This window comes from Mustela nivalis (genome assembly GCF_964662115.1).
Source record: "Mustela nivalis genome assembly, chromosome: 7".
NCBI lineage: Eukaryota > Metazoa > Chordata > Mammalia > Carnivora > Mustelidae > Mustela > Mustela nivalis.
In genome coordinates this window covers 65,615,905-65,639,586 of record NC_139026.1, presented here as the reverse complement: position 1 = coordinate 65,639,586, position 23,682 = coordinate 65,615,905, and the positions used below count along the sequence as shown (strand labels likewise).

The 23,682-nt window shown below is 43.3% G+C and overlaps 1 protein-coding gene across 2 annotated transcripts; it reads left to right on the top strand.

The window, feature by feature from the left end:
* Positions 1-248: 248 nt before the first annotated feature.
* On the top strand, positions 249-20,414 carry KLHL42 (kelch like family member 42). 2 transcript variants are annotated; one of them, XR_014313715.1, is made up of 4 exons: positions 249-1,487; positions 10,969-11,162; positions 15,051-15,861; positions 19,048-20,414. XR_014313715.1 is itself a non-coding variant. In XM_082738424.1 (3 exons), exons 1-3 carry the CDS (start codon positions 616-618, stop codon positions 15,500-15,502), a joined length of 1,518 nt encoding a protein of 505 aa, XP_082594550.1. In that variant the 5' UTR covers positions 249-615; the 3' UTR covers positions 15,503-20,414. The 2 variants fall into 2 exon arrangements, 1 of the variants encoding a protein (XP_082594550.1); XM_082738424.1 differs by having other exon boundaries at positions 15,051-20,414.
* Positions 20,415-23,682: the final 3,268 nt, after the last annotated feature.

Here is a 23,682-nt window from a genome sequence, read left to right as displayed (position 1 = left end):
GAAACAGCGGACTGGCTTCACCTCGCCTCCAGTCCCCCTCCCAACCCGCGCGTCGCTGCGGAGCCCGCAGGCCGCAGAGCCGCTGCGCCGGGCGTGCGGGGGAGGCTGCGGGGACGTGGCCGCAGCCGGAGCGCCGGGGCCCGCAGCCCTCCCCGACAACGGATCCGCTCGCAGGTCTGGCGGGCGGCAGGGGTCCTGCGGGCGGAAGTGAGAAGCGAGGCGTGGCAGGAGGCTGCGGGCTGGGGGCTGGGATCCCCTCGGCGGCGGACGCGGCCCGGACAACCCGGACGAGGACGGCGGCCGCCTCCCGACGCCCGGCGCGCGGCAACCCGGCCTTTTGTGGCGTTGAGGCAGAGCAGACCGGCAGGGCGGCCGCTGCGGGGGAGCGAGGCTGAGCCGCCGCCCCCGGGACCAGGAGGAGGGGCTGCCTCGGGGGCGCCGCCGCGACCCAGATAGGCTGGGCGGACGCGGGAGCGGGCGGCGGCCCGTCGCCTCCCTCCTCCTCCGCGGCGCCATCCCTCGGCGCGCCCAACCCGGAACCCGGCGAGCGCGTGGGGGCGGGGAGGCGAGCGCGCAGAGCTGGCGGGCACCCCCGCGGCCCCCGGCCCCCCAGCCATGTCGGCCGAGGAGATGGTGCAGATCCGCTTGGAGGACCGCTGCTACCCGGTGAGCAAGAGGAAGCTTATCGAGCAGAGCGACTATTTCCGCGCCCTCTACCGCTCCGGCATGCGCGAGGCCCTGAGCCAGGAGGCCGGCGGCCCCGAGGTGCAGCAGCTGCGCGGCCTCAGCGCCCCGGGCCTGCGCCTGGTGCTGGACTTCATCAACGCCGGCGGGGCCCGCGAAGGCTGGCTCCTGGGCCCGCAGGCGGAGAAGGGCGGCGGGGTGGAGGAGGAAGAGGAGATGGACGAGGTGAGCCTGCTGGCGGAGCTGGTGGAAGCGGCCTCCTTCCTTCAGGTCACGTCTCTGCTGCAGCTGCTGCTGTCCCAGGTGCGGCTCACCAACTGCCTGGAGCTGTACCGCCTGGCGCAGGTGTACGGGCTGCCCGACCTGCAGGAGGCCTGCCTGCGCTTCATGGTCGTCCACTTCCACGAGGTGCTGTGCAAGCCCCAGTTCCACCTCCTGGGGGCTCCTCCTCAGGCCCCCGGGGATGTCAGCCTGAAGCAGAGGCTGAGAGAGGCCCGGATGACCGGGACTCCGGTTCTTGTAGCCCTGGGGGATTTCCTGGGGGGCCCCCTGGCCCCACACCCCTACCAAGGGGAGCCCCCGTCCATGCTCAGGTATGAGGAGATGACCGAACGTTGGTTCCCGCTGGCCAACAACCTTCCTCCCGACCTGGTGAACGTCAGGGGTTACGGGTCTGCCATCCTGGACAACTACCTCTTCATAGTGGGCGGGTATAGGATCACTAGCCAGGAAATCTCGGCTGCGCACTCCTACAACCCCAGCACCAATGAGTGGCTCCAGGTGGCCTCCATGAACCAGAAGAGGTAAGCGCCCAGCGGGGCTGCTTCTGCTTCTTTTCCAGTTCCATTCATTCACTTGCTCACTAGTTCGTTCATTCCCTTGATGTTTGCTGGGCAATCGCAGGAGATTTTGCTGAAGTGGGAATGACATCTTCAGGAGTGTCGCTGGCCTGGACTCTGGCAGAGTTCCCAAGGAACTGAGAACTTGCGAGGAAGAAGTGGCCCCCGCCAGGTCAACTAACCGAGTACTTTCCTTGCAGGTCTCGCTCTTTCAGGCAAACTGCCTTTTTGCCTCTTTCCCAGTTGGGGGGGCGTGGGGTGGGGGATGTCTGTGGTTTCCTGGAAGGATACTGTAAAGGAAAACTTTTTTAAAGTTTGCTTTCATTTTTACCTTTTTTTAAATTTTTTAGGCTCTAATCCTGATTACAGTGACAGACCGGGCAGTGACCTGTAATGCGGTCTTGGGAGGATTTTTGTTGTTGTTATTGACTTTGAAGCTTTCCACACTGGGGCCCCAATCTGTAATCAGATTACCATTAGAATTGTACCTTGGATTGTCTTTTTTATTTTGTGTCCTCTCTTTTGCATCTCCCTTCCTTCCCAGACAGTTTCGTCTTTGTTCTAAAATCTGAGCCTGGCAGTGGTCACCTACAAAATTAGAACGTTTCAGTGCACCCAACCTTCCCCCTCCCATCCTCAAATCCCTCCCAACATGCCCTTGGGTGACATGAAGACAGGTAAAGGAGGAGGGGAGGCGAGGGAGAGTAGGGAATAGAGGTGGGAAAGGAAAAGGAAGAAGAAGGAAAAAAAAAAAAAAAGAGCAGAGCAGATACAGGAAGAGATGGTAGGAAAGAAAGATGGAAGGACTCAAGATGGCCCAGAGCCATTCACACTTAAGTGGGGAGAAGAATCAATCAGTATGATCCACGAAAGGACAGGAATACCCTTTTTTCTGCTATTCTTGTATCCATCTCAACCCCCACATGGGCCCTACCCTGAAGTGTGGAACAAGTAGTTGGGGGACTCACCACCAGGCAAAGAAAGTTGTAACTGGAATGGGAAGACCATTATACATACATACTTGACTTAAGGGTACCCCAGCCTAGGGGGGTGGGGGAACAGTGGCTTTATTTCTACTCTAACATGAAATTCATTTTGGAATTCATTTTTCTGGTGATAAAAATAATACATACTTATTTTAGAAAAGTGGAAAATGGAAAAGAATCAAGAAACAGAAAGACTATCACTCCTGCTCCCTCCCTCACAGAGGCAATACTGTGTAGAGATTGGCATGTTTTCTTCCAAGCCCTTTTTAGTGTCTTATTTATACCACTGAGATGATACTGTATTTAAGGTTTGGTATCAGAAGTGTTATTTTTAGGCAAATTCTACAAGCTTTAATTGAGGTAACAAAGGGACATTCAGTGGTTACGAATGGTGCTCAGATTTGGGGTGGAAGTCCCAGCCGGTTGTCTGTCACCTCTACACACATGTGTCCAGCTTTATCAACTGCTCAACAGAACCCCTCCACCCCCAAATCCAGCTTGAGTTCTAACATAACACCTCACAGAATTCTTATTTTTTTAGAGAAGCGGGGAAGACCACAGGGGGAAAGTGAATCCTAAGCAGGCTCCGTGTCCAGCACAGAGCCTGACGTAGGGTTTGATCTCATGATGCTGGCATCATGACCTGAGCCAAAATCAAGTCAGATCCTTAACCAACTGAGTCACTCCAGTGCCCCCTTTTCTTTCTTTACAAATCCTTGATAGTCGTTTTTCTTTTTTCTTTTTCTTTTTAGGAATATTCTTTATGTCCTCCAGGGGAAAAAAAAAAAAGGTATTCAAGTAATTCGTAAATACATGCTTAGAAAAATTACAAATGACACGAGAAACCACAGAGTGGAAGATATGTGTATCTACTGATATATATTTATATATTATACATTTGTAAATATATGTTATAAATGTACATTTATATAAACATAAGTATGTTAATAATTGTTAGGGGAAAATGTTTGTATGTGTGTACATGTAGGGGTGTCTGTTCATCTTCTATATATTTTTACCATAGGTTGATTAGGCTGTGCTGATTATTATGACAATTCCACTTGGAGAGTTTTTTCTGTATCAACAAATATCAACATACATAGAGCTGTCTCACTCATTAAGAGCTGTATTCTAGCCTTTGGCTGTATGGTAATGTAATCAGCCCATCCCTTACTCGTGAGCATTTAAGTTGCTTCTATTTGCCATTATAAACAATGCTATAATGGGATGCCTGGGTGGCTCAGTGGGTTAAGCATCTGCCTTTGGCTCAGGTCATGATCCCAGGGCCCTGGAATGGGTCCCATGTTAGGCTCCCTGCTCCTCAGGGAGTCTGCTTCTCCCTCTCCCTCTGCCCCTCCCCACACTTGTGCTCTCTCACTCGCTCACTCTCTCTTTCGAATACATAAGATCTTTTTAAAAAATGCTATGTTGAACATCTTGGCATAGATGTGCCTCTCTTAGCAGGCATTTTTCAGTAGTCCTAAATAACAAATTCCTGGAATCTCTGGATAGGTGGGCCAAAGTATATATAAGTTTTAAATTTTGGTAGCCCCTGCCAAATTGCCCATCAGAACATTGTTCAGATCTCCTCTCCTATCAACAGTGTCTGAGCTTGCCAGTTCCTGTACTCCTGCCAAGACAGGATATTATCATCATTTTATATTTTTACCAATCCAGTTGGCAAACACTGATGTGAATCTTTCTGCTTGGGAGAGAAATTTTTCCTCTCAGATGTTTATTGGCACTTTGTATATATTTTATAAGTGGCCTTTGCCAATGAAAAATAAAATTGGTTTATCTTTTTCCTATTCCGTTTAGAAATTCTGTTTACATACGTAGAATCAATCTCTTGTCTCTTAGGTAATGTTGCACTGTTTTCCCCCTGCCTTTATTTTACTGGAAGGCCTCAAAAATAAAAATCCACAAAGTGACTAGGCTGGTGAAGTCAATGAGTAGAGGGGTGGGTTGGAGTGATGATGAATCGGAGAGCTGTCACCCTACCGCAAGAGGGCCCCACCCCTTTCACCCACAGCTTGTTGCTATCTCCAAGTATAGAAAGCATTGCCAGATAGCCAGATGCCCTGATTTTTAAAGACTGGCAACTTACTGCATTGAAAAAACCAACATCAACAATAACAGAAACCTTGCAGACCAAACAAACTGTTGGACAACACTGGCATTGTGAGCCTCCAATTTTGGACATCAGATTTTAAATCTTTAATATGTAATACCTAATCTTCATTATAATCTTAAAAAGATCTCTTTATACAAATGTATCACGTATTCTTGCATGAGGAAATTTAAATTTTGGGGGAGTCAAATTTGTCCTACATACTATTAGCTTTTAATCTTGCACAGGAAAGGTGTCTACAAGTTAAGAATATACAAATATTCATCTGTCTTATAATCTATTTTATGGTTTTGCCTTTTTACATTTATATTTGAATGTGTTTGGGATTTATTTTTATGTAAAGTATAATGTAAGGTTATAGCATGTTTCCTAAATGTCTCAGTGGCCTCAGTCCTCACTGTGATTTGCACAACCAGTTATCAGATGATAATTTTCCTGTTTCCATATTGACATATTGGCTTTTCCTTTACCAATAGCATACTTTTATTTTTATTTATTTATTTATTTATTTATTTTTTCCAATAGCATACTTTTAAATTATTGCAGCTTGGTAAACTATTCTGTTGTCTCGTGGAATAGAGACCCATTTTTTTCTGTTTATTTTTTTTTTAAGATTTTATTTATTTATTTGACAGAGAGAGAGAGACACATCAGAAGTAGGCAGATCAGCAGGCAGAGAGAGGGGGAAGCAGGCTCCCTGCTGAGCAGAGAGCCCAATGCTGGACTCGATCCCAGGACCCTGAGATCATGACCTGAGCCAAAGGCAGAGGCTTAACCCACTGAGCCACCCAGGCACTCCTTTTTGGTTTTATTTTTATTCTCTTAGCTATTCTTTGTACATTTTCCCCTTCAGAGAAACTTTAGAATCCAATTGTCAAGTTCTGTTGGAGTTTTGATTGATATTTATCAGTTAAGTTGGAGGAGGATTAATAGTTTCATAATACTTTGCAGATAGAAAAATTGTTTTTCCATGTATTTAGGTCTTTTGGTCTTTCAGGAAAGGTTTATGATCTTTGTATAGTCTGTATATTTTTTGCAGCTATTCTCAGGTATTTTCTAGTTTTTTTTAAAACTTTTGTTTATTTTTTTTTTTAAGTAAGTTCTGGGCGAAGGTGGGGCTTGAACTCAAAACCCTGAGATTAAGAGTTGCGTGCTCCACTGACTGAGCGAGTCAGGCAACCCCGAGCTACTGTTTTTTTTCTACACAGATACTTTTTTCCACCAAATTTTATAATTGGGTGCCATGTTGGAATTTGTAACCTTCTTTATCTCTCTCATACTTTGACTCAGATTTGAGGGTCAGCTCAATTGGATGTCCCTTTCTGAACTCTGAGTTAGGCTAAATATTCAAATTCTTTGTTTCTCTAGAACACTTTCCACCTCGAATTGAAGTTTTCTGCTTATGTCTGCTTCTCTCCCTTCCAGTCAGGTCCAGTTCATTGCTTCTGTGTGCCCCTACTGCTAATGTGGTATCCAATAATTCATAGATGCTCAAAATGCACCATTGTTTTTGAATTATGAACCATATCATATATTATTGTAATAAAAGTGACTATATTATTTTATTTTTTTAAATGTAATATTGTGAATATTTTTATCTTGTAACAGTCACTGTCGTTATTTAGAATAGCAGAAAAATAATATTAGGTAACATTTAACTGAACATTTACTCTGTGCTAGGTACTGTTCTTACTGCTTTGCATGTATTATCTCACTTATTCTTCACAAAGACTGTATCAGGCAGGTTCCCATTTTACAGTCAGAAACTGTAAATAAGTAATTTGCTAAGGTGTGTAGTAAGTAGCGTAACCAAAATGTAAATATCCATTGAATAGATATAACCATTTAGAGTATTTACAGTTTGGCTTCTAGACTGGCAGTGACCATCTTCATGTGCATTTTTAAATTTTCTTAAAAATTATTTTCTTCAGAGAAGTGGAGCACAGATGCTTTGTGCTGCTTTTAAAAATTTCATTACATGTGTTTGAGCTTCACCACAGCCTTCATTCATGTCTAGCATCTTTCTAGTCACTATTAGGCAAACAACAAAGACAACATGGTTCCTGTCCTCAAGGAATTTAGATGATGAAACAAGTAAAAATGAAACTTAGAATGGGATTGTTTCTGGATAATGTATCTAATACAGTTTCTGGAAACACCAGAGGAAACTTAGAACCTTGAGGAAAAGCAGATTTCAGCCCCTGTGATTACACAGCATTTCACATCTGGCTTGATTCACTGCCTCTGTGATGTACCTTTACATCACAGTACCTTTACTGTTTTACTTTGACAAAGTGGTCAAATGCAAAGCAGCCCACATTCCTCAGCAACTGAATAGGGTGGTGATCTCAGAATCTTAAATAGTATGGCACAGGCAGGAACCCTAGCTTGAGAGATTCTGTAAAGCCCTTTGCACCCTGGATAAAATGGTGCATGTGACCAGTAGTGTTCCCCATGCCCACCCCCCGCCCAAAAAGGAAGAAAGAGATGTTAGTGTTGTGCCGGCACACTTGAAAATGGCAGTGTGAGTACACAGCAGAGCAGAGAGGCTGCTTTGAAGTCCAGGGATGCCCCACTGCCCAGTGGTCTGCATGTGGGCTTGATCTCAGGAGTTGTCAGGACATCTGTGCGAAAGTCTGTGTACCCACAACATTGCTTGCCCTCCCTCCTTGCTTCCATTGGTGATAACTTGCAGGAACTGGCCACTGTTGCTTGCAGCAATCCTGGTCGTTCATTTCTCCGTCTCTAACATCTCTAGTCTCTCTGATTGCCCTGTACTTTTGCTCTGCAGTTGTTCTGTGTGTGAATACAAAGCCGGGAGAGAGTTAAACAAGTTTCCTGGCTGAGACGGAATTACTGTCGTCAGCCTTAGCTGTTCCCTTTTTCTCTGGGCCAAAGTTTAGTATTTTAGGGCATTTCTGGTCTCCTTTCTAGTTAAGGTTGCAGCCCGAGAATAGTGGGAAGGAAAGAAAACTATATGTCTGTTCATCCCCCACTCATTGTGATTTTGTCCAGTAGTTGCTTCGTGTGCTCCAGTCTCTCAGACACCTAGTAGGTAGCGACCTGCTGGTCCCCAGGGGAGGTTAATCCATAGGGAAGTGGCAGAAGGTAGGCAAGAGGAGGAGGAGGAGGGGACACAAGGACCTGAATGCTCCACAAACTATATGTCTTTTCTGTGTGGTTGAGAAAAGATCTTGCCATTTCTCTCTGATGTTTACTCCAATGGCAACAACCTTTTCTATGTAGCAAACCTTGACAATGGTTCCTATTTCTTGAGCTCTTAACTCTGGGCTACATGTTGTAGACACTGTTTTAGATGTCACTTCCTATTTCACACTCACAGCATCTCTTTGGAGTAGTCTCTTTTTAGATCTTTTTAATCTCTTTTTAGTAGTATTGGCTCCATCTTCCCAAGGGGAAATTGAGGATGAGTTTCATAAGTTTGCATGGTTACAGGGCCAGCACTCGAAGCCGCTCCCACCTCTGTGTCACCGGCCGCCCTACAGCTGTATACAGCTACTGTTGATCTGTGTAGCAGGGTTCAGCATGTTTCATGTCACTTAGTTTTTAAGGATTTGCTGGGCTCTTTATTTCCTTGAGGTGAAGTAGTAATTAAATCAGCATTTTTTCCCCTTTATTTCTAAGTCAGTCAAGGATGTAGCTACAACACATCATTATTTGGTTTAAAAATTATTCTTTTTACCCCCTGAAGGTAGTATGTCAGGGATCAATATTAAGAAAACACTAGAGATGAATTTTTTTTTTTTTTTTAAGCCGTAGCTTGGATTCATACTTTCACCCTTCCAGTAGGTGAAGAGTGAAAGAGTTACTTTCAAAGAGTAGGAAATGAGGTGCTTCATGGTGAGAATTTATGGATGAGAGAGAGCACTTTGTATGTAATTCCAGAATACATTCCAGCCGGTGACTGTTGCAGTTAACAAATGACAAAGAGATCCTCTCGGAATTAAGAAATTTAGTCTTATGACACCCAGAAAAAGCATTCCCTCTTGTGACCCCTTTCTGCAGGTGTTCCCCTTTTCAACTCTTCCTGTGTGATATATGTTCCTTTCTCCACTTCACAGGTGGGGAAACTGAGGACGAGATGAACTGAGATTTAGTGACTTATCTAAGGTCACACAGCCATTGAGTGGTGGAGCTAAGATCTCCCCGTGTGAGCCTGGGCTCACAATCCTCAGCAGGACGCGTGTTCACTAAGTGGTCCGCGTTGGGGTGGCAGTTTCATCTTCAACTCAATATTGAAAAGCGTCTTCAAGTGAATTTGAGCATGCTGGGTCTGGAGAGATGGAATTGTTTACTTTTAACTGCTTACTCATTCAGCCCTTACATGTTTACTTAGGACAAATGCTTATGCTGGATGAATATTAAAAACCGTTTTGATCTTAGAAAATTTACTATCTGTGTACCTTTGGGAAGCAAAAACAAATTGCAGACTGGTAAAATTTAGTCCTTATTTGCAAGCTTTATTTCCTTTGGTTCCCCCAAATTTGCACACACAGAGAGGGCATCATGGTCAGATTTTAAGGACCATTGGCAGCAGGAAAAGTAAGCAACATGAAGTAGAGACCCCCCCGGTGGCTGCCACCCCAGTGAAGTCGGTTGGCATAAAATGTGACTGGCTGGCTAGGTGTAATGGACAATGTGAGGTTCTTGCTGAAGAGTACTCTGTTCACTTTGTCATTTGAAAAACAAAACAAAGACTCATTTAAACGGACACGTTGCAGGCACCTTTGAAAACATCTTACTGTTTTAGTAGGTGTAAGTGGCTATTACCCACATGTCCTATGTCATGGTACATCAGTGTTGATTAGACTCCTGCTAGGAGATCACACATGGGCAACTTGTTCCCTGTTTCTTCCTCATCTACCCTCTTACCTGCATTTTTCAAATGTGGGTCTCCCCATTCTTTCTTAGGATATTGTTAATTTTGAAGACATTGTTGTATTAGTGGTAGATGTGGTCTCTAAATTTACTACTTTATTTCAAACACTAGAAAACTAAGAAATTATAATGGTAGTATCTTATCTCAGTGTGGTACTTCCTGAGAAACTGTTGCCTGTAATGTCTTGACCATCCTGTGATGAGTATTATCCCCATACCAGCAATAGTGAATTGGCGTGTTTGGACTAGGGTCAGAGAGCTGCTTCAGGTCTTTCTGTTGCATTGTGTTCTGCTCACACTCCTGTAAACTTGAGACCAAGCACCAATCTGGGAGACTGACCCAAATGTGTATCCCATCTGGCCTTCAAGGAGTCATTAATTTCTGTGCGCTACACTGGAACAAATTCGTTTTTTCTTTTCAATTCAGAAGTTAAAAGTTACAAGACTTTTATGTAGCATCTGAAGCTGATGAGCAGTATTTGATTGTATTACTGAATATGGGGCTTAAAACCAGTGTCTTCTCCTTTTAAAATTATTTTATTTATTTGAGAGAGACAGAGATAGTGAGAGAGAGCATGAGCAGGAAGGAGAGGGAGAAGCAGACTCCCAGAACCCTGGAATCATGACCTGAGCCAAAGGCTGACGCTCAACCAGCTGAGCCACCCGGGTGCCCCTAAAATTATTTTCTATTATGATAAATGAGCATTTGTTGATTTAAGTATTTGTTAACATACGGAAGCCCCCGTAAGGGTGCTGTATCAAAATATGTTTAGTTTGGTGCTTATGTAGCCCTTTGTATTGTGTTGTGAAACAGTATATAAGATGCCCTCGGATGGAGCGGTGGGATGGGGGGGCGAGAGATCTGCCAGGAGCACTTGTGGTAAAGGGGTCTTTGAACCACCCTCTAGCACCCACCCTTAGCATATGCACCATAGAAGGTGCTAGTGTGTACCTAACATGGAGCCTCCTCAATGGGGCGGAAGAATTGGAAACATGCTGAGTAGAGAGACAAGGGAGGTTATGCGTTCCTCCCTTAACACTTGCTCCCGCTGTTGAAAGAAATATTAAAATATTAAATATTAATATAAATTATTATTTAATGGTAATATGAATAAATTAATATTACTATTAAAATATCTTTGGTTCTTGGCATAAGGCTAAGCAAGAGTACTCTTGGTTATATTGAGTTGCTTATCTCTAATTGCTAACATTTGAAAAATGCTTCATTTTTGTGAATTCTGAGATAGGAGTGAAATTTGAGGTGTCATTTGGCCATTCCTCTGTCCCCAGGCAGAATGGCACCCAGCTTGGAGAGCTAATTTTCTTTAGATCTCCAGCACATTCCTCAGTCTGCTTTAGCAGTTGATGCCATTTGCCTTCTTAATGGTTAAGAAAACTGACTCTCTGGGCCTTTGTATCTCTCTTTCAGGTCTAACTTCAAACTTGTGGCTGTTAATTCAAAACTCTATGCCATTGGTGGGCAGGCCGTTTCTAATGTTGAGTGTTACAATCCCGAGCAGGATGCCTGGAATTTTGTGGCACCCTTACCAAACCCTCTGGCCGAGTTCTCTGCGTGTGAGTGTAAGGGGAAAATTTATGTCATTGGAGGATATACGACCAGAGGTAAGTGAAGGGGCCAAGTAAGTGATCCTCTTCCACGTGAGCTTGGGCAGCCTGGGGAAATGCTCTGATGTACATATTGTAATGTCATACATTATATACTGGACATTTGCATATCTGGGAGGAAGAGAGTTGAGTATTACAAGGGTACTTTGGACAGAAGGGACCTTTGATCCCTTTGTGTGAGCATGAAAATTGAATGGGGTAGAGGATGTGATGAAGAGAATACGTATTTTCTTTCTGCTCTGGAAGCCCAGCCTTGTGAGCAGCTGTCTTGTGAGTGGACTGGGTAAGTGCCATCCTTCTTCCAAACACATTTAACACTATGGAATTTAGGGCCAGAACATCCTTGTGGATCTGTGTTTTCACTTTCTTCGTTCTTGAGCACAAACCTATCAGACAGTTTCCAGAAGCTCAGCTCAAGGCTGTTGTTCACATAGTGTAAGAGGATTACAAAAGACAACAATATAAGAGAACTTTTTCCTGACCAGAGGTGGGAGGTGGTTGTGCTTTTTATTAAGCTGTACTGTTTTTGGTGGGCATTTGGCATTGATAATTTGGAAATAAGTTTTCCCAATAGGTTTTTTACTGCTGTTCTTGGTAGATAGCATCTCACATGATAATGACAAACTTGGTTGTGTTAGGAGGCAGTGGGGCCCACCAGATAGAAGTGTGTCTTGCCTTTTATCTCTCTCCCCCACTTGTGTCCAAGTTACCTCTTGGCCAAAGAAATTTATTTATTTTTTATTTTTTAAAAAAGATTTTATTTATTTATTTGACAGGAATAGAAAGCACATATCTTTTAGGGAGCCACTGTTGAACTCAGGTGCTGTGTTTATACATCTAAGGAGAGGCAGTGACCAAGAGAAATGCATGGGACGCAGGTTTTTTTTTTTTTTTTTAAGGGTATAATAAAATTATTTTTATTGCATTTTGTGCAGACGGGAGTCTAAAAAATACAGTAAAAGCTGTAAAGCATTAAATGGGAGCATTCAACAATAAAGGAAAGAACCAACGCGCTCCTTTCCATATTGGCACAAAGAACACAAGATCAATACTGAGGCAGAATGCGGAATACTGAAACACACTGAAAATTAAAGGCAGGCCTAATAGTAGTAATAAATAATCTTGATTTGGTTTGCAACCTCTCCTATTTACAAGGGTTTTCAATTTCATTGCATTGCCCTGCACATAGTTCGTCTAAAACAAAAGCAACACTAGTTATCACTACAAGGCTATTGAAATATTGCACTCAGAATAAAAGTCACTTGAATGGACATGAAACATCTAGCTACAATGATTATAAAGATAATTTGATGAATGACTTGTGATAACATTCATAACAAATATTGCACATGTAGCACAGAAAAGTTGGGTTTTGTTGTGGGATGTTTGTCTTCCTCAACGGAAACTTTGCTCTTGCCAACCGGACATTCTGGGCCCAGATAGTGCAACTTTGTTTTTTAATGCCCTCAAGTTTTTATCCCCGTGGAGTTAGTCCCAGTGCCTCTCCCTCATGACTTTCCAGTAAAGATAAGATAATTGCCAGCTTTTTGGGGTAATAAATAATTGAAAAAAGAGAGAGAGAGACCTAGCAACCATTTCTTTTACCTTCTACATTGGTGTTTGGGTACGGTGGTCAACTTCATGTTTAATGAAACCATAGCCCCCAGAGAACTCCTGTGTGTGCATATGTACCTCTGGGTGTCTGTGTGTCTCTTCTCTTAGGAAAGTAAATACAGTTATTTACTTTTGAACATTTCTAAGAATTCTGATTCCTCCCTAGATTTTGTAACCCAGAATGCACCCTGTGGGCTGACATAATGCTCACATATCCCTTGGCCTCTCTTGTGACCAGGAGCTGGGAAGCACTGACAGGCAGCACTGTAACCCAAGAGTACTCTGCTGGTAGATTTCCTAGTTTTTCCATGACCCTGGCTGAGCAAATGTTCTTTAGATTTGACCTGGAAAACCCTTGTTTGTGTGTTTTCTAGTTTCTCAAGCCACTACTAATGTACCTTCTTCACTCGGGCCACCCATGGTGATTCCTGCCCTGGAATCCCCGAGCCAAATACCTGTGATGGGATGGTTGGGTGATGTGGATGGATGAGTGTTTGTGTAAGGGTTGAAAACGGGTTTTCTGAGATGAGAGGGCGGGACAGTTCCTTGTACTCTGAAACACCCCTCCTCTTCTATGTAGGATCTTCCCAGCACTTCCTAATAGTTACCTGGATTTAAAATAAGGAATCATAATTGTCATAAAACAAAATGCAGGGCTCAAAGTTGGGCTCTTGGCTGGCTGACTTCTTAAGTTAGATAGACTTTTAAAATTTAGGAAGTAATAGTTCATGATTTTTATGACAGCTGTTTGATTATATTGATTCTGTAGCAGGCATTGAGGAAATTAAAGGAAACTCCATAGAAAGTAGTAGTAACCACTCAAGGGAAGAAGGGTGATTTGCTGAAGTTCAGAATTACCTCTCAATATAAAAGCAAAAAGGTTATTCCACCAACTCAAACCACCTCATCATGGTCTGAGCCCTTGTTGGGTGAGGAGAGAAAACATTTACAGAAGACCTGGGAAGACCTTCAGACCTGGAACGGAGAAATAACTCCTTTATTCATGCGGTGGGAAGCCAGGTTACTAAGGAGCACTTCTGATACATTGGAACCAAACTCCCTTGGACTGTCTCTGGAATGAGTTTCTTCACAATACCTCCAATAAAAAGAAATACAAGGAGGTATTAGTGTGGGTGGAAAAGAGAGGGACTGTTTCCTAAAGCTGTAGCAATTCTGAAATTTCTATAAGTGGGGGGACGTGCACACACAGGGCTCGGTCTTCTTTCTGTTCTTTCTGTGCCCTCTACGAGGCCCTCCACTTGATACCAGAGGTGGGGGTGGAGCTCCTTCATCTTTGCTAACTGTGGGGTGGGTCCCTCTGTGTCAGGAGAAGTATTGTACCCTTTAGTTCCACATCTCTTCCCAAGCTGAGTTGTCTCTTACACTGATGGATTTTGTTGTTTGTTTAAGCAACAACAACAAAGAGAAAGTTCATTCTTTCAGATAACTCAGAGCATTTTTTCTGCTGAGGCTAAAATATGCCACTTATTCTTTCCTAGAGGAGAAGAAGATAAAAAAGAACAATTAAAAAAAGAAAAATGAAACTAGTTATTTTATATTTCACAAGCATTTTTCAAAATGAGAGTAGGCAGTGTTTTTCCTTAAAGCAGCTGAGAATTCAAGATAATGTTAGAGTAGCCTTTGATCTACTTTCTGATTTTATCCACACAAGAACCAGCCGTCGTCTGGGGAAGCATGCTTCAGGGAGAGGGAAGGGCCTTTGTGAGTATGTCTCTGCTGTTGTAGTCGGGACATCGAGTTGCCAAGTGATTCTATGGCTTGAAGACCACAGTGAGAATTTCTGGGTTTTTTCCTGACTTGCAGTTGTGTGTTGTTTCCTTTAGACTAACCCCTGAAGATCTTGCTTGGCTCACTTGTCTAATTTAGTAGAGTCGCTTGTCAAGAGTAGATCCCTTGGGGCTTCGCCTGACACCTGTATTAAGACGTCAATAATTCTGTAGTGATTGAGGAGAGTTCCAAGGCTCTGATTCTTTTTACATTGGACTGGTGGTTCTGAAATGCTCCAATCACAGCAGGCCGTGTCCTGGCTCTCTTGATTCTGAGAGCCTCCCAGGGAGGGGACATCCCCAGGGGGATGGTTCTAAACAGATGATCTCCCAGCCTTACTGTTGTCCCAACCTCTGCTTCTCTGGAGTCCTTTTGCCTCTGTGTGACCAGATGGTCTAGGCGGGGGCAGATGTTATCACAACATGCACGGGCAGTGGTGCTCCTCACGGCTGTGTCCTCATTTGGCTTCTTTCTTCCTTTCAGACCGCAACATGAACATTTTGCAGTATTGCCCCTCGGCCGACATCTGGACACTGTTTGAAACCTGTGACGTCCACATTCGCAAGCAGCAGATGGTGTCTGTTGAGGAGACCATCTACATTGTGGGCGGCTGTCTGCATGAGCTGGGGCCCAACCGGAGGAGCAGCCAGAGCGAGGACATGCTCACGGTGCAGTCCTACAACACGGTCACACGGCAGTGGCTCTACCTCAAGGAGAACACGTCCAAATCGGGGCTTAACTTGACTTGTGCACTCCACAACGACGGCATCTACATCATGAGCAGAGACGTGACCCTGTCCACCAGCTTGGAACATCGAGTTTTTCTCAAGTACAACATCTTCTCAGATAGTTGGGAAGCATTCAGGCGTTTCCCAGCCTTTGGACACAACTTGCTGGTTTCCTCTCTTTATCTGCCCAATAAAGCAGAAACATGACTGAACCGACTTAGTATTTAAAAGAAACCTGGTTCAAGGCAGAAAAAGAAAAAAAAGGAAAAAGTAGTGTCCCATTTCCAGGGAGGCTAATTTCTAAAGGGAAAAAGTGGGTTAAAGTAGGTCACATGTACAATAGCTGTAAATAAGCTTACTTGAACTAATTACTTGAAAACTTGTGGAGAAAAGAGACCAACTTTGTTATTTTTTTAATTATTGATTTTTAAATGATGGGAGCAAATCCATGATACTATTTTCATCAAATATGGTACCCTTGGACCAGTGACTGAAACTGATCAACAAAAAGAAGATTCATTGTGTCTGCTTTAGTAAAGGACCAAAGTCAATTGTTGACGTGAATGGTAAAGATCATTTTAAAATCCGTTTTATTTAGGTCACTTGAAATATCATTAATACCTTAAGTGAGAGATTTTTCATTTACTTGAGATACATTTATATTAACACTGTCATTCACCCCTATTCTCCCCTATTCATACCCACATATACTTCTGGTGGTTTAGAAATAGGGTTCTGTGTTTATTTTATTTGCACACTACTTTCCAGGAAACTTAGAATGATGGAGCCCTAGAGTGAGTCCTTACAAGCTTCAGTCCTCCCAGAACCTTTCTTAAAAACCTTCTCAGCTATTTTTCCAAACTTTTGCAATTATGTGTACTGAATAGACGGGTGTAACCTCTTATTTCATTTTGGTGGCAGATTGCAAATTTATGTGGTCAGATAAGTTGCATTGCTAGGCATTCTGTATTGTTTAAAAGAGAGGATATATCGTTTAGAAGGATGGATATATATATATATATATATATTTTCTTTTTTTGAAATCAAGTCTTAAATGGGAAGGGAAGACCAAATAAGAAAAAAAAAATTGCCTTTAAGAGTTACTTTTGATGAATGTCTTTGACTTAGTTCTGTTTTTAAGATAAGAAAGATAAGTTCATCATCTTTAGATCAGACATCTTTCTAATTTAACCTTAGCCTTTTAATTCACGCTTTGCTTTTATGAGGGAAGGTGAGGATAGCTGTGGGACTTTGCTGCTGGAGAGGGAAGAAACTCTTGTGGAATAGGAATGGCCTCTGGTGGTATCTCTGAAATTCGGGAAGTTTCTCTGCTTGCCTTGGTCATTGAGTCAGATGGAACCCAGCTCCAGCAGTTGTCAATAAGTCAGCTAACATGAATATATAAAGTTTCTGCCAGTCATAGCTCCATCCCTTTAAAAAATATATATACTTATAGAAATGTTATTCTTTCTGAGCGTCTCTGATCTTTTGTAATAGGATGGTGAAGCTGGGAGCTGGAGTCCATCCTTCTGCTCTAACATTCCAGTTACAGTGCACCTCACTTTAAGAACGTCCTGCAGAAAAACAAAAAACTGTCATGGCAAATCCATGTGTTCTGCGAGGCTACCCAGCGCCTTGGGTAGGCATTCGCCCCGTGGACATGGTGCAGAGGGCCGGTCACTTTGGCAGAGCGCCCCAGGTTCTCACAAGGTCACTACAGGGTTTCTTGACAACCATGGCCTGCGAGCAGAGTGAAAATCAGGGTCTGGTTGTAAAAATTCTATTTGCACAACTTTTTAGAAATACTTCTATTAAGTAAATTGAGGCAAGCCTTTATTGTGGATCTGGGAACAGCTCTTGGATCTTGTCACCAAATAATCATATTGGTACTCTACTTACATTACTTAAGGGTTTCTAAGCCATACCCATTTATTCTCAAATACTCAGCCTTTTTTTTTTTTTTTTAAGTCTGAACTGAAATCTTCTTGGGGATGGTACTTTAATAATAGATTTATATTAATTTATATTCATTATGGAATTGAATTTCCAGTGACCTATAATTTCATTGCATATATTTAAAAATCTAATTTATTTTAGATAGTGTTAACTTTTGTTGCTACAGATCTTAACTTTTTTAAAGCTTCACCTTGTATATTCTGAAGAGTCTAGCCAGTTGAATTAGTTCTGGACAATTAGACCTTAGCTTGTAAATAACCATATCATTTAAATGTAATATTATTGCTGCCAACCAGTTCTCTTCCTGGTTACATTCTTTGGGTCTGTTTCCCTCATGCCAACAATTAGATTATTGGACCAAGTGAAGGCATACTCTGGTCCACAAAGCTCTTTTTATAAACCAGGTTTGATGTGTGTGTATGTGCATATTGTGTGTGTGTGTGTTTGTGTGTGTGCATGCACGTCCTGGCATATTGCTCTAAGATACCCAGATGTCTAACAATATTTTTGTCACTCTGGACTGCCAGCCGTACTTGGGCGAGGAGGAATGTATAATAGGAACTGATCTGTGGATTTGGGTCATCATGTCATCATTCTTCCTGCTGTGCACATCAGCTATGTTGGCATTTTGAGGATAATTTTAATTTAGCTCTATTCTCACATTGGTGCCAATGTTGTAGTGAAGACTCTACCTATCATGAGGGAATGTTGTTTTGAAAAGTCCCTGTCATCCCCCAGGACTTTGCTTTTTTTTTTTTTTTTTTAATTAAGTGTTTAATAGTAGTGTAGTTAACATACAGTGTTATATTAGTTTCAGGTGTACAATGTAGTACTCTTTGATAATACGCTTCTGTTTTCTTCCTTTCTCTAAATGCTGCTTCCTTCTTTTCTGACATGCTTCTTAGGGGTGCCAACCTCTCACAGTAGGGAGGAGAGTTAGCGGGAGGACCCCTGCTGGTGGGAGCCACCTTGCCAGAAGAAACCCATTTTATGAAGAATGGTCTGGGAGGCAGAGGGAGGTTGGTTCTCCCTGTCATTCTTTCTGGCTTTCTTCTGATGAAAGAGTAGGAGTTGATTATTTCAATAGTGTGGGTTAAGTCATAACAATGAAGTACTGAGAAGGTTTTGGATTCTATTAAGAAACAAATAGATTAAGATTAAGCATGAATACCAAAGAGAATTGAGCTCGGCCATGTTTTCTTGAACCAAAATCCCAAGTAATTCCAAACGCCTTAGATGTCAGTTAAAGTTTTACTGAGATGGACAAAGCTCTTTCTCTCCAAAAGGAATTAGAAGGAAATGCTTGTTTTCTTTCAGTAAAGAATTACTTAATGAGCATTGTGGATGCCATGTTTTCAGATTTCCAGGTAAAGTCATGACCCTACCTGTTTGGCTGCAGAGGTAAATTGAGTGGAAAGGCCTTGGCCTTCTTGATCAACCAGCGTCTAATGAGCAGTGGCTTAATGCAGAGCTCTTGTGAGGCAGCATAGTGACAGAAAGGGAACATGGGTGAGTTGTTGGATGCCTTTTCCTTGACCAGGGCTGGGGAATATATAATGTCTGTGTCACCGTTCTCTGATGGTGGCATCATGAATCAGAAGCAATCCCTTCCTCAGTGCCAGGAATTGGTCTCACAGTCCATGTCATCAGAGCTCCCTGGCAACCATTGCCCAGCCATCAGAGTGAGATGAATGAAGTCTCTTTCTCATCCTGCCTTAGAGGAGTGAATGAAATAGTGAGTAGATACCATCCAGATTGGCTTTTTAAAAATTTTATTTTATTTATTTATTTGACAGGGATCACAAGTAGGCAGAGAAGCAGGCAGAAAGCAGGCTCCCTGCTGAGCAGAGAGCCTAATGTGGGGCTCAATCCCAGGACCCTGAGATCATGACCTCAGCCGAAGACAGAGGCTTAACCCACTGAACCACCCAGGCGCCCCCCAAGAAAGGCTTTGAAAGCATTGAGCTGATTCAGCTCCATTCCCTGGTTCCCAGAAATACTGAAAGTCTGTTGTGTGCAGGACAATATTAAGAACTAGGGATATAGAAGTAAATGAGTCATGTCCCCTGACCTGGAGAGCTTACAGCCTTGTGAAAATGTTTGCCATATCATTGTAACCCATGTCCTCTAAGATGCCCACCTTTGTCAGGCATACTGGGGCTCTGTGGCCTGGCTGCCTCTCGTCTATCCACTGCTTCATGATCTAACAATTCTTATGAACCAGCTTTTCTCTAAATTTGAACATCACAACCTAAGTTCTTTTTTTCTCACTACCTTTCATAGTCTTCTCTGTACTTCATTTTTCCAAAAAAAAAAAAAAAAGTGATCTGCTTTAAAGATAATTACTAGGCACACAGCTTATGTGGCTAAGGGCTCAACAGCTCAATCCCTTGAGCGGGGGGAGCAAAGTCAGGGAAGTGAATATTGGGGGAGAGGGGAGCTCTTCACATGTGTGTTTGTACCTATGCCTTTAAAACACTTCCATAAAAAGCATTACTAAATGGTCATTAAGACACTGGTCCTGAAGGAAAGTCGGTTGATGCTACCTGTGTGTCACTTATTAAAGGGTGGTTTTCTGTCCTTATGTTTCATTCATGTAAGAATATTTGCTGTTTTTCATTCTCTTATGTTAATTTAGGAACATGGTATAAAATATATACCAATGGACATAATGCTAACTTCTGCACTTGACATAACCATTTTTATCATTCCTCTAGAACACATTAAATGTAAAAGATGGTTGATTTTGAGGAGCAAAAGGCCGCTGAGATGATTTTGGTAGGGTTGGCTGCTGCTTTCTCAAATGGATGTCACAGTTTGTTCCTAGTAACGAAAAGGAAAATGTAATTTGCATCATTGTGTCATTTTTCTAAGAAAAATCTTAATGGGGTTCTTTAGATGTCTCTACAATGTTTTCATATGTAGTGGTTATTTTAGAAGAGTGGATAATCTGTAGAATGAACAATTATGTTTTGTTATGACTGACACTTTGTTAAAAAGGTTGTATTGTGTCTTCAAGTATGGCTTAAAATGTAAACATTATGATATGATTCGTTCAAATACAATGATGCCTATGATGCCCTCACTCAAATAGCATTTGTTCTGTGTTTATAACTAGAACTGTAGAAGAAAATCTCTTCAAATAAAATAGTTCAAAATCTTAGCAATCTAAATTGTTTTCCATTAGGTACTGTGTACCAGCCATGTGGTTGGAGCTGTGCGGAACAGAGAGGACACGGGTCCCTCAAGTGGGGGCTCTTGACCCACAGGGAAGACTAGATTAGCACAGAGGGACCAGCTAGAGGGGCAGTAGTCCTGTAGGAAGATGGGTCAAATGGGGTAGCAAATGTTGCCAGAGCCTTTAGTGTTTGGAGAAGAGGGATCTGGGAGGAGGAACTCTGAAGCCTTAGAATTCTGATGTCTCAATCCCACTGTTCATCAATTACAGTCCGCCACAATCTGTTCCACCGTTTTCTAATGTTTCCCATTTCCTTTAAACACCCCTCACTCCAGGAAAACTGAAACATACAACTCCTTGCCTTTTTTTTTTTTTTAAAGATTTATTTATTTGAGAGAACAGGGGAGGGGGAGGAGAGAGACAGAGGAGAGAGAATCCCAAGACGACGTCCCGCTGAGCGCAGAGCCTGATGCAGGGCCCAATCTCACGACCCTGAGATCACAACCTGAGCCGACCCGAGTAGAAGACTTAATTATTTGAGCCATCCAAATGCCCTACAATCCCTTGCTTCTGAGGTTTGCGGGGCTCCTGGAGGGGGCATCATCACAAAATGGGGTTCAGTTACTATATGACATCCCACGGATGTCCATTCCCTTCCATCCTTTGATTGCCCCATGTGCAGGAACTCACCTGCCCATACATTCCCCCTTATACATACAATTTTAAGAATGATCCGTCTTAAGATAACACTGGTACCTCATAAGAAACCCGACATACCCGCCTTTATAGTCAAAAATCAGACCTAGCTACTGCACCCAGGGACATCACAGCTTATCGCATTCCAGTCCAGGGTTGTCAGGGGATGTCCATTGTGAATGTCCCTGGGTGATCACTCAGTTCTGACAATCTATCATGAATAATTCAGATTATTTCCTACATACTCAAGACACATGAAAACAACCACACCAACACAAATTGAGCTCCTACTCTGTGTAAGGAACTGTAAGCATTTAAAAAAATTATTTTTAAGATTTTATTTATTTATTTGACAGGCAAAGATCACAAGTAGGCAGAGAAGCAGGCAGAGAGAGGAGGAAGCAGGCTCCCTGCTGAGCAGAGAGCCCGATGTGGGGCTTGATCCCAGGACCCTGGGACCATGACCTGAGCTGAAGGCAGAGGCTTTAACCCACTGAGCCACCCAGGTGCCCCAGAACTCTACGCATTTTAAAAATTGAATTGATTTCATCCTCACAACAATCCCATGTGGTAAATACAAATATTATCCCACATTACAATTAAGAAACCTGAGACATACAGGTCACACATTGCTATTTGGGAAAAGGGAGAAGGAAAAACTGTAGTCACTGGTCCAAATTGTATACTTCTTCCTGCAGGTAAGGTCTAGCAAGGGCTCCCTGTTCCAAAGGTGGTAGGATTCCCGGTTAGCTAATCTGGGAACCACTTCTCCTGCCTTGCAGCTGGATGTTCCATGGGCCTGCCTGGGTGCTGTGCCCAGGCGGTAGCTCTCTTCCCATTGAAATGGTTATTGGACAGACAGGTGTGTGGAGAGAACCTGGGAATTTCTGTAGAGCCTGGGGGATCATCTGTTTACAGACCAGTAACATTTCCTTGGTGATAAAACTCCTTTAAGAACTCGGCTAGAGCATGGTGGATCTGATCTCTGGAGACCCTGTATGCTAAAGGCCCAGATCTAGTAGGGCCTGGGTTTTTAGACTTGAAGCCCATCTTTGTGGTATCTGTATTCCTGCCTATACTCTTTACCCCTAGCTTAATGGCTCCAATGTCTTCCTCAGCTTTGGGAAAACCTACAGTAGGGGTTTGCCCTTGCTGAGGTGCATCCCAGGGAATGCTGCTTTCGTAGAAATGCTTGCTTCTGTGTGGCAGAAGGTGTTTGGGAGGGGTTCTGGGCATGAATTCCCACTCTGTTTCTTTGCCTGCTCTGAAGGCCCACTCCTGCTATGTTTTCCTGTTTGTTCATGCACCTTTGATGGGAACAGAAGTTCTGGCTCTTCTGCAAGGCACATATTATCTGACCTTCCGCTGCTGCCTGGCTGCGGGCAGAAAAGGGAAAAGCCTGGGCTCCAGAGCAAAGTTGGGTGACTCTGCTTCCCAGTTCTGCCACTTTCTAGCTGTATAGCCTTGGTCAGATAACTGCACTCCCTGGGCCTCAGGGTTTTTTAACTGTAAAGTAGGGATAACCACTGTCTCCACTCTGTGGAATTATTATGACCATTGAATGAGGAATCCAGGTGAAGCACTCAGTAGACATGAGCTGTTATGACTATCAGAGCTGTTGGCGGTTTTCTTTATACCTTCAAATGGGCTAGCGCGGCCAGCATCTGCTGCCCTTCTTAAAATACCTTACTGAAGCTATTAAGAGGTAGCTGACAAATTCCATGATCCTGATGTGTTTCTGTCATGTCTCCCAAAGAACGGGCTTGAAGGCTTTGAATCCCAAGATAGAGCAGTATCATCAGTTACCTTGCTTCTCTCATAAGGATGATGGGGAATCCTGCCTATTCCACCCCTCGTCTTTATTTAGATGGTCCTGTATTTCAGTGTTAGATAGTTGGAACATCCCATCCCAAGGACCAAACTCTTTTTATTTTAATTTTTATTTTTTTGGTTTGTTTTTTAAAGATTTTTATTTATTTATTTTGAGAGTGAGAGTGAGAGAGAGCATGAGAGGGGAGGTCAGAGGGAGAAGCAGACTCCCAATAGAGCTGGGAGCCCGATGTGGGACTCGATCCCAGGACTCCAGGATCAAGACCTGAGCCAAAGGCAGAGGCTTTAACCCACTGAGCCACCCATGTGCCCCTCCTGTGCTTTTTCTCTTTTCATTCCCCACTGAGCAGAGAGCCCAATACGGGGCTCGATCCCAGGACTCTGGGACCATGACCTGAGCCAAAGGCAGTTGCTTAACCAACTGAGCCACCCAGGAGCCCCTAAGGGCCAAACTCTTAATCAAGCCTTTGAAGGGACCAGCTCAGGTCATGTGTCCATCCCTAGGGTAACTGCTGTGGCTAGGGAGGGTGGAGGGAAAGCTCCAGGCTCAACCACATGGAATGAATGAATACCAGATAAGAGGGATTCCTCTTGCCAGAAGAAAGGGATGTCAACTGTTGTATCCTGAAAAGACCGTATGAACAATCTGTTGCTCGAGCAGAGCTAAGCTTGTTATGCTAATTGCAGTGAGGAAGGGACATCACCTTGAGTCTGAGCCATGTCTCAG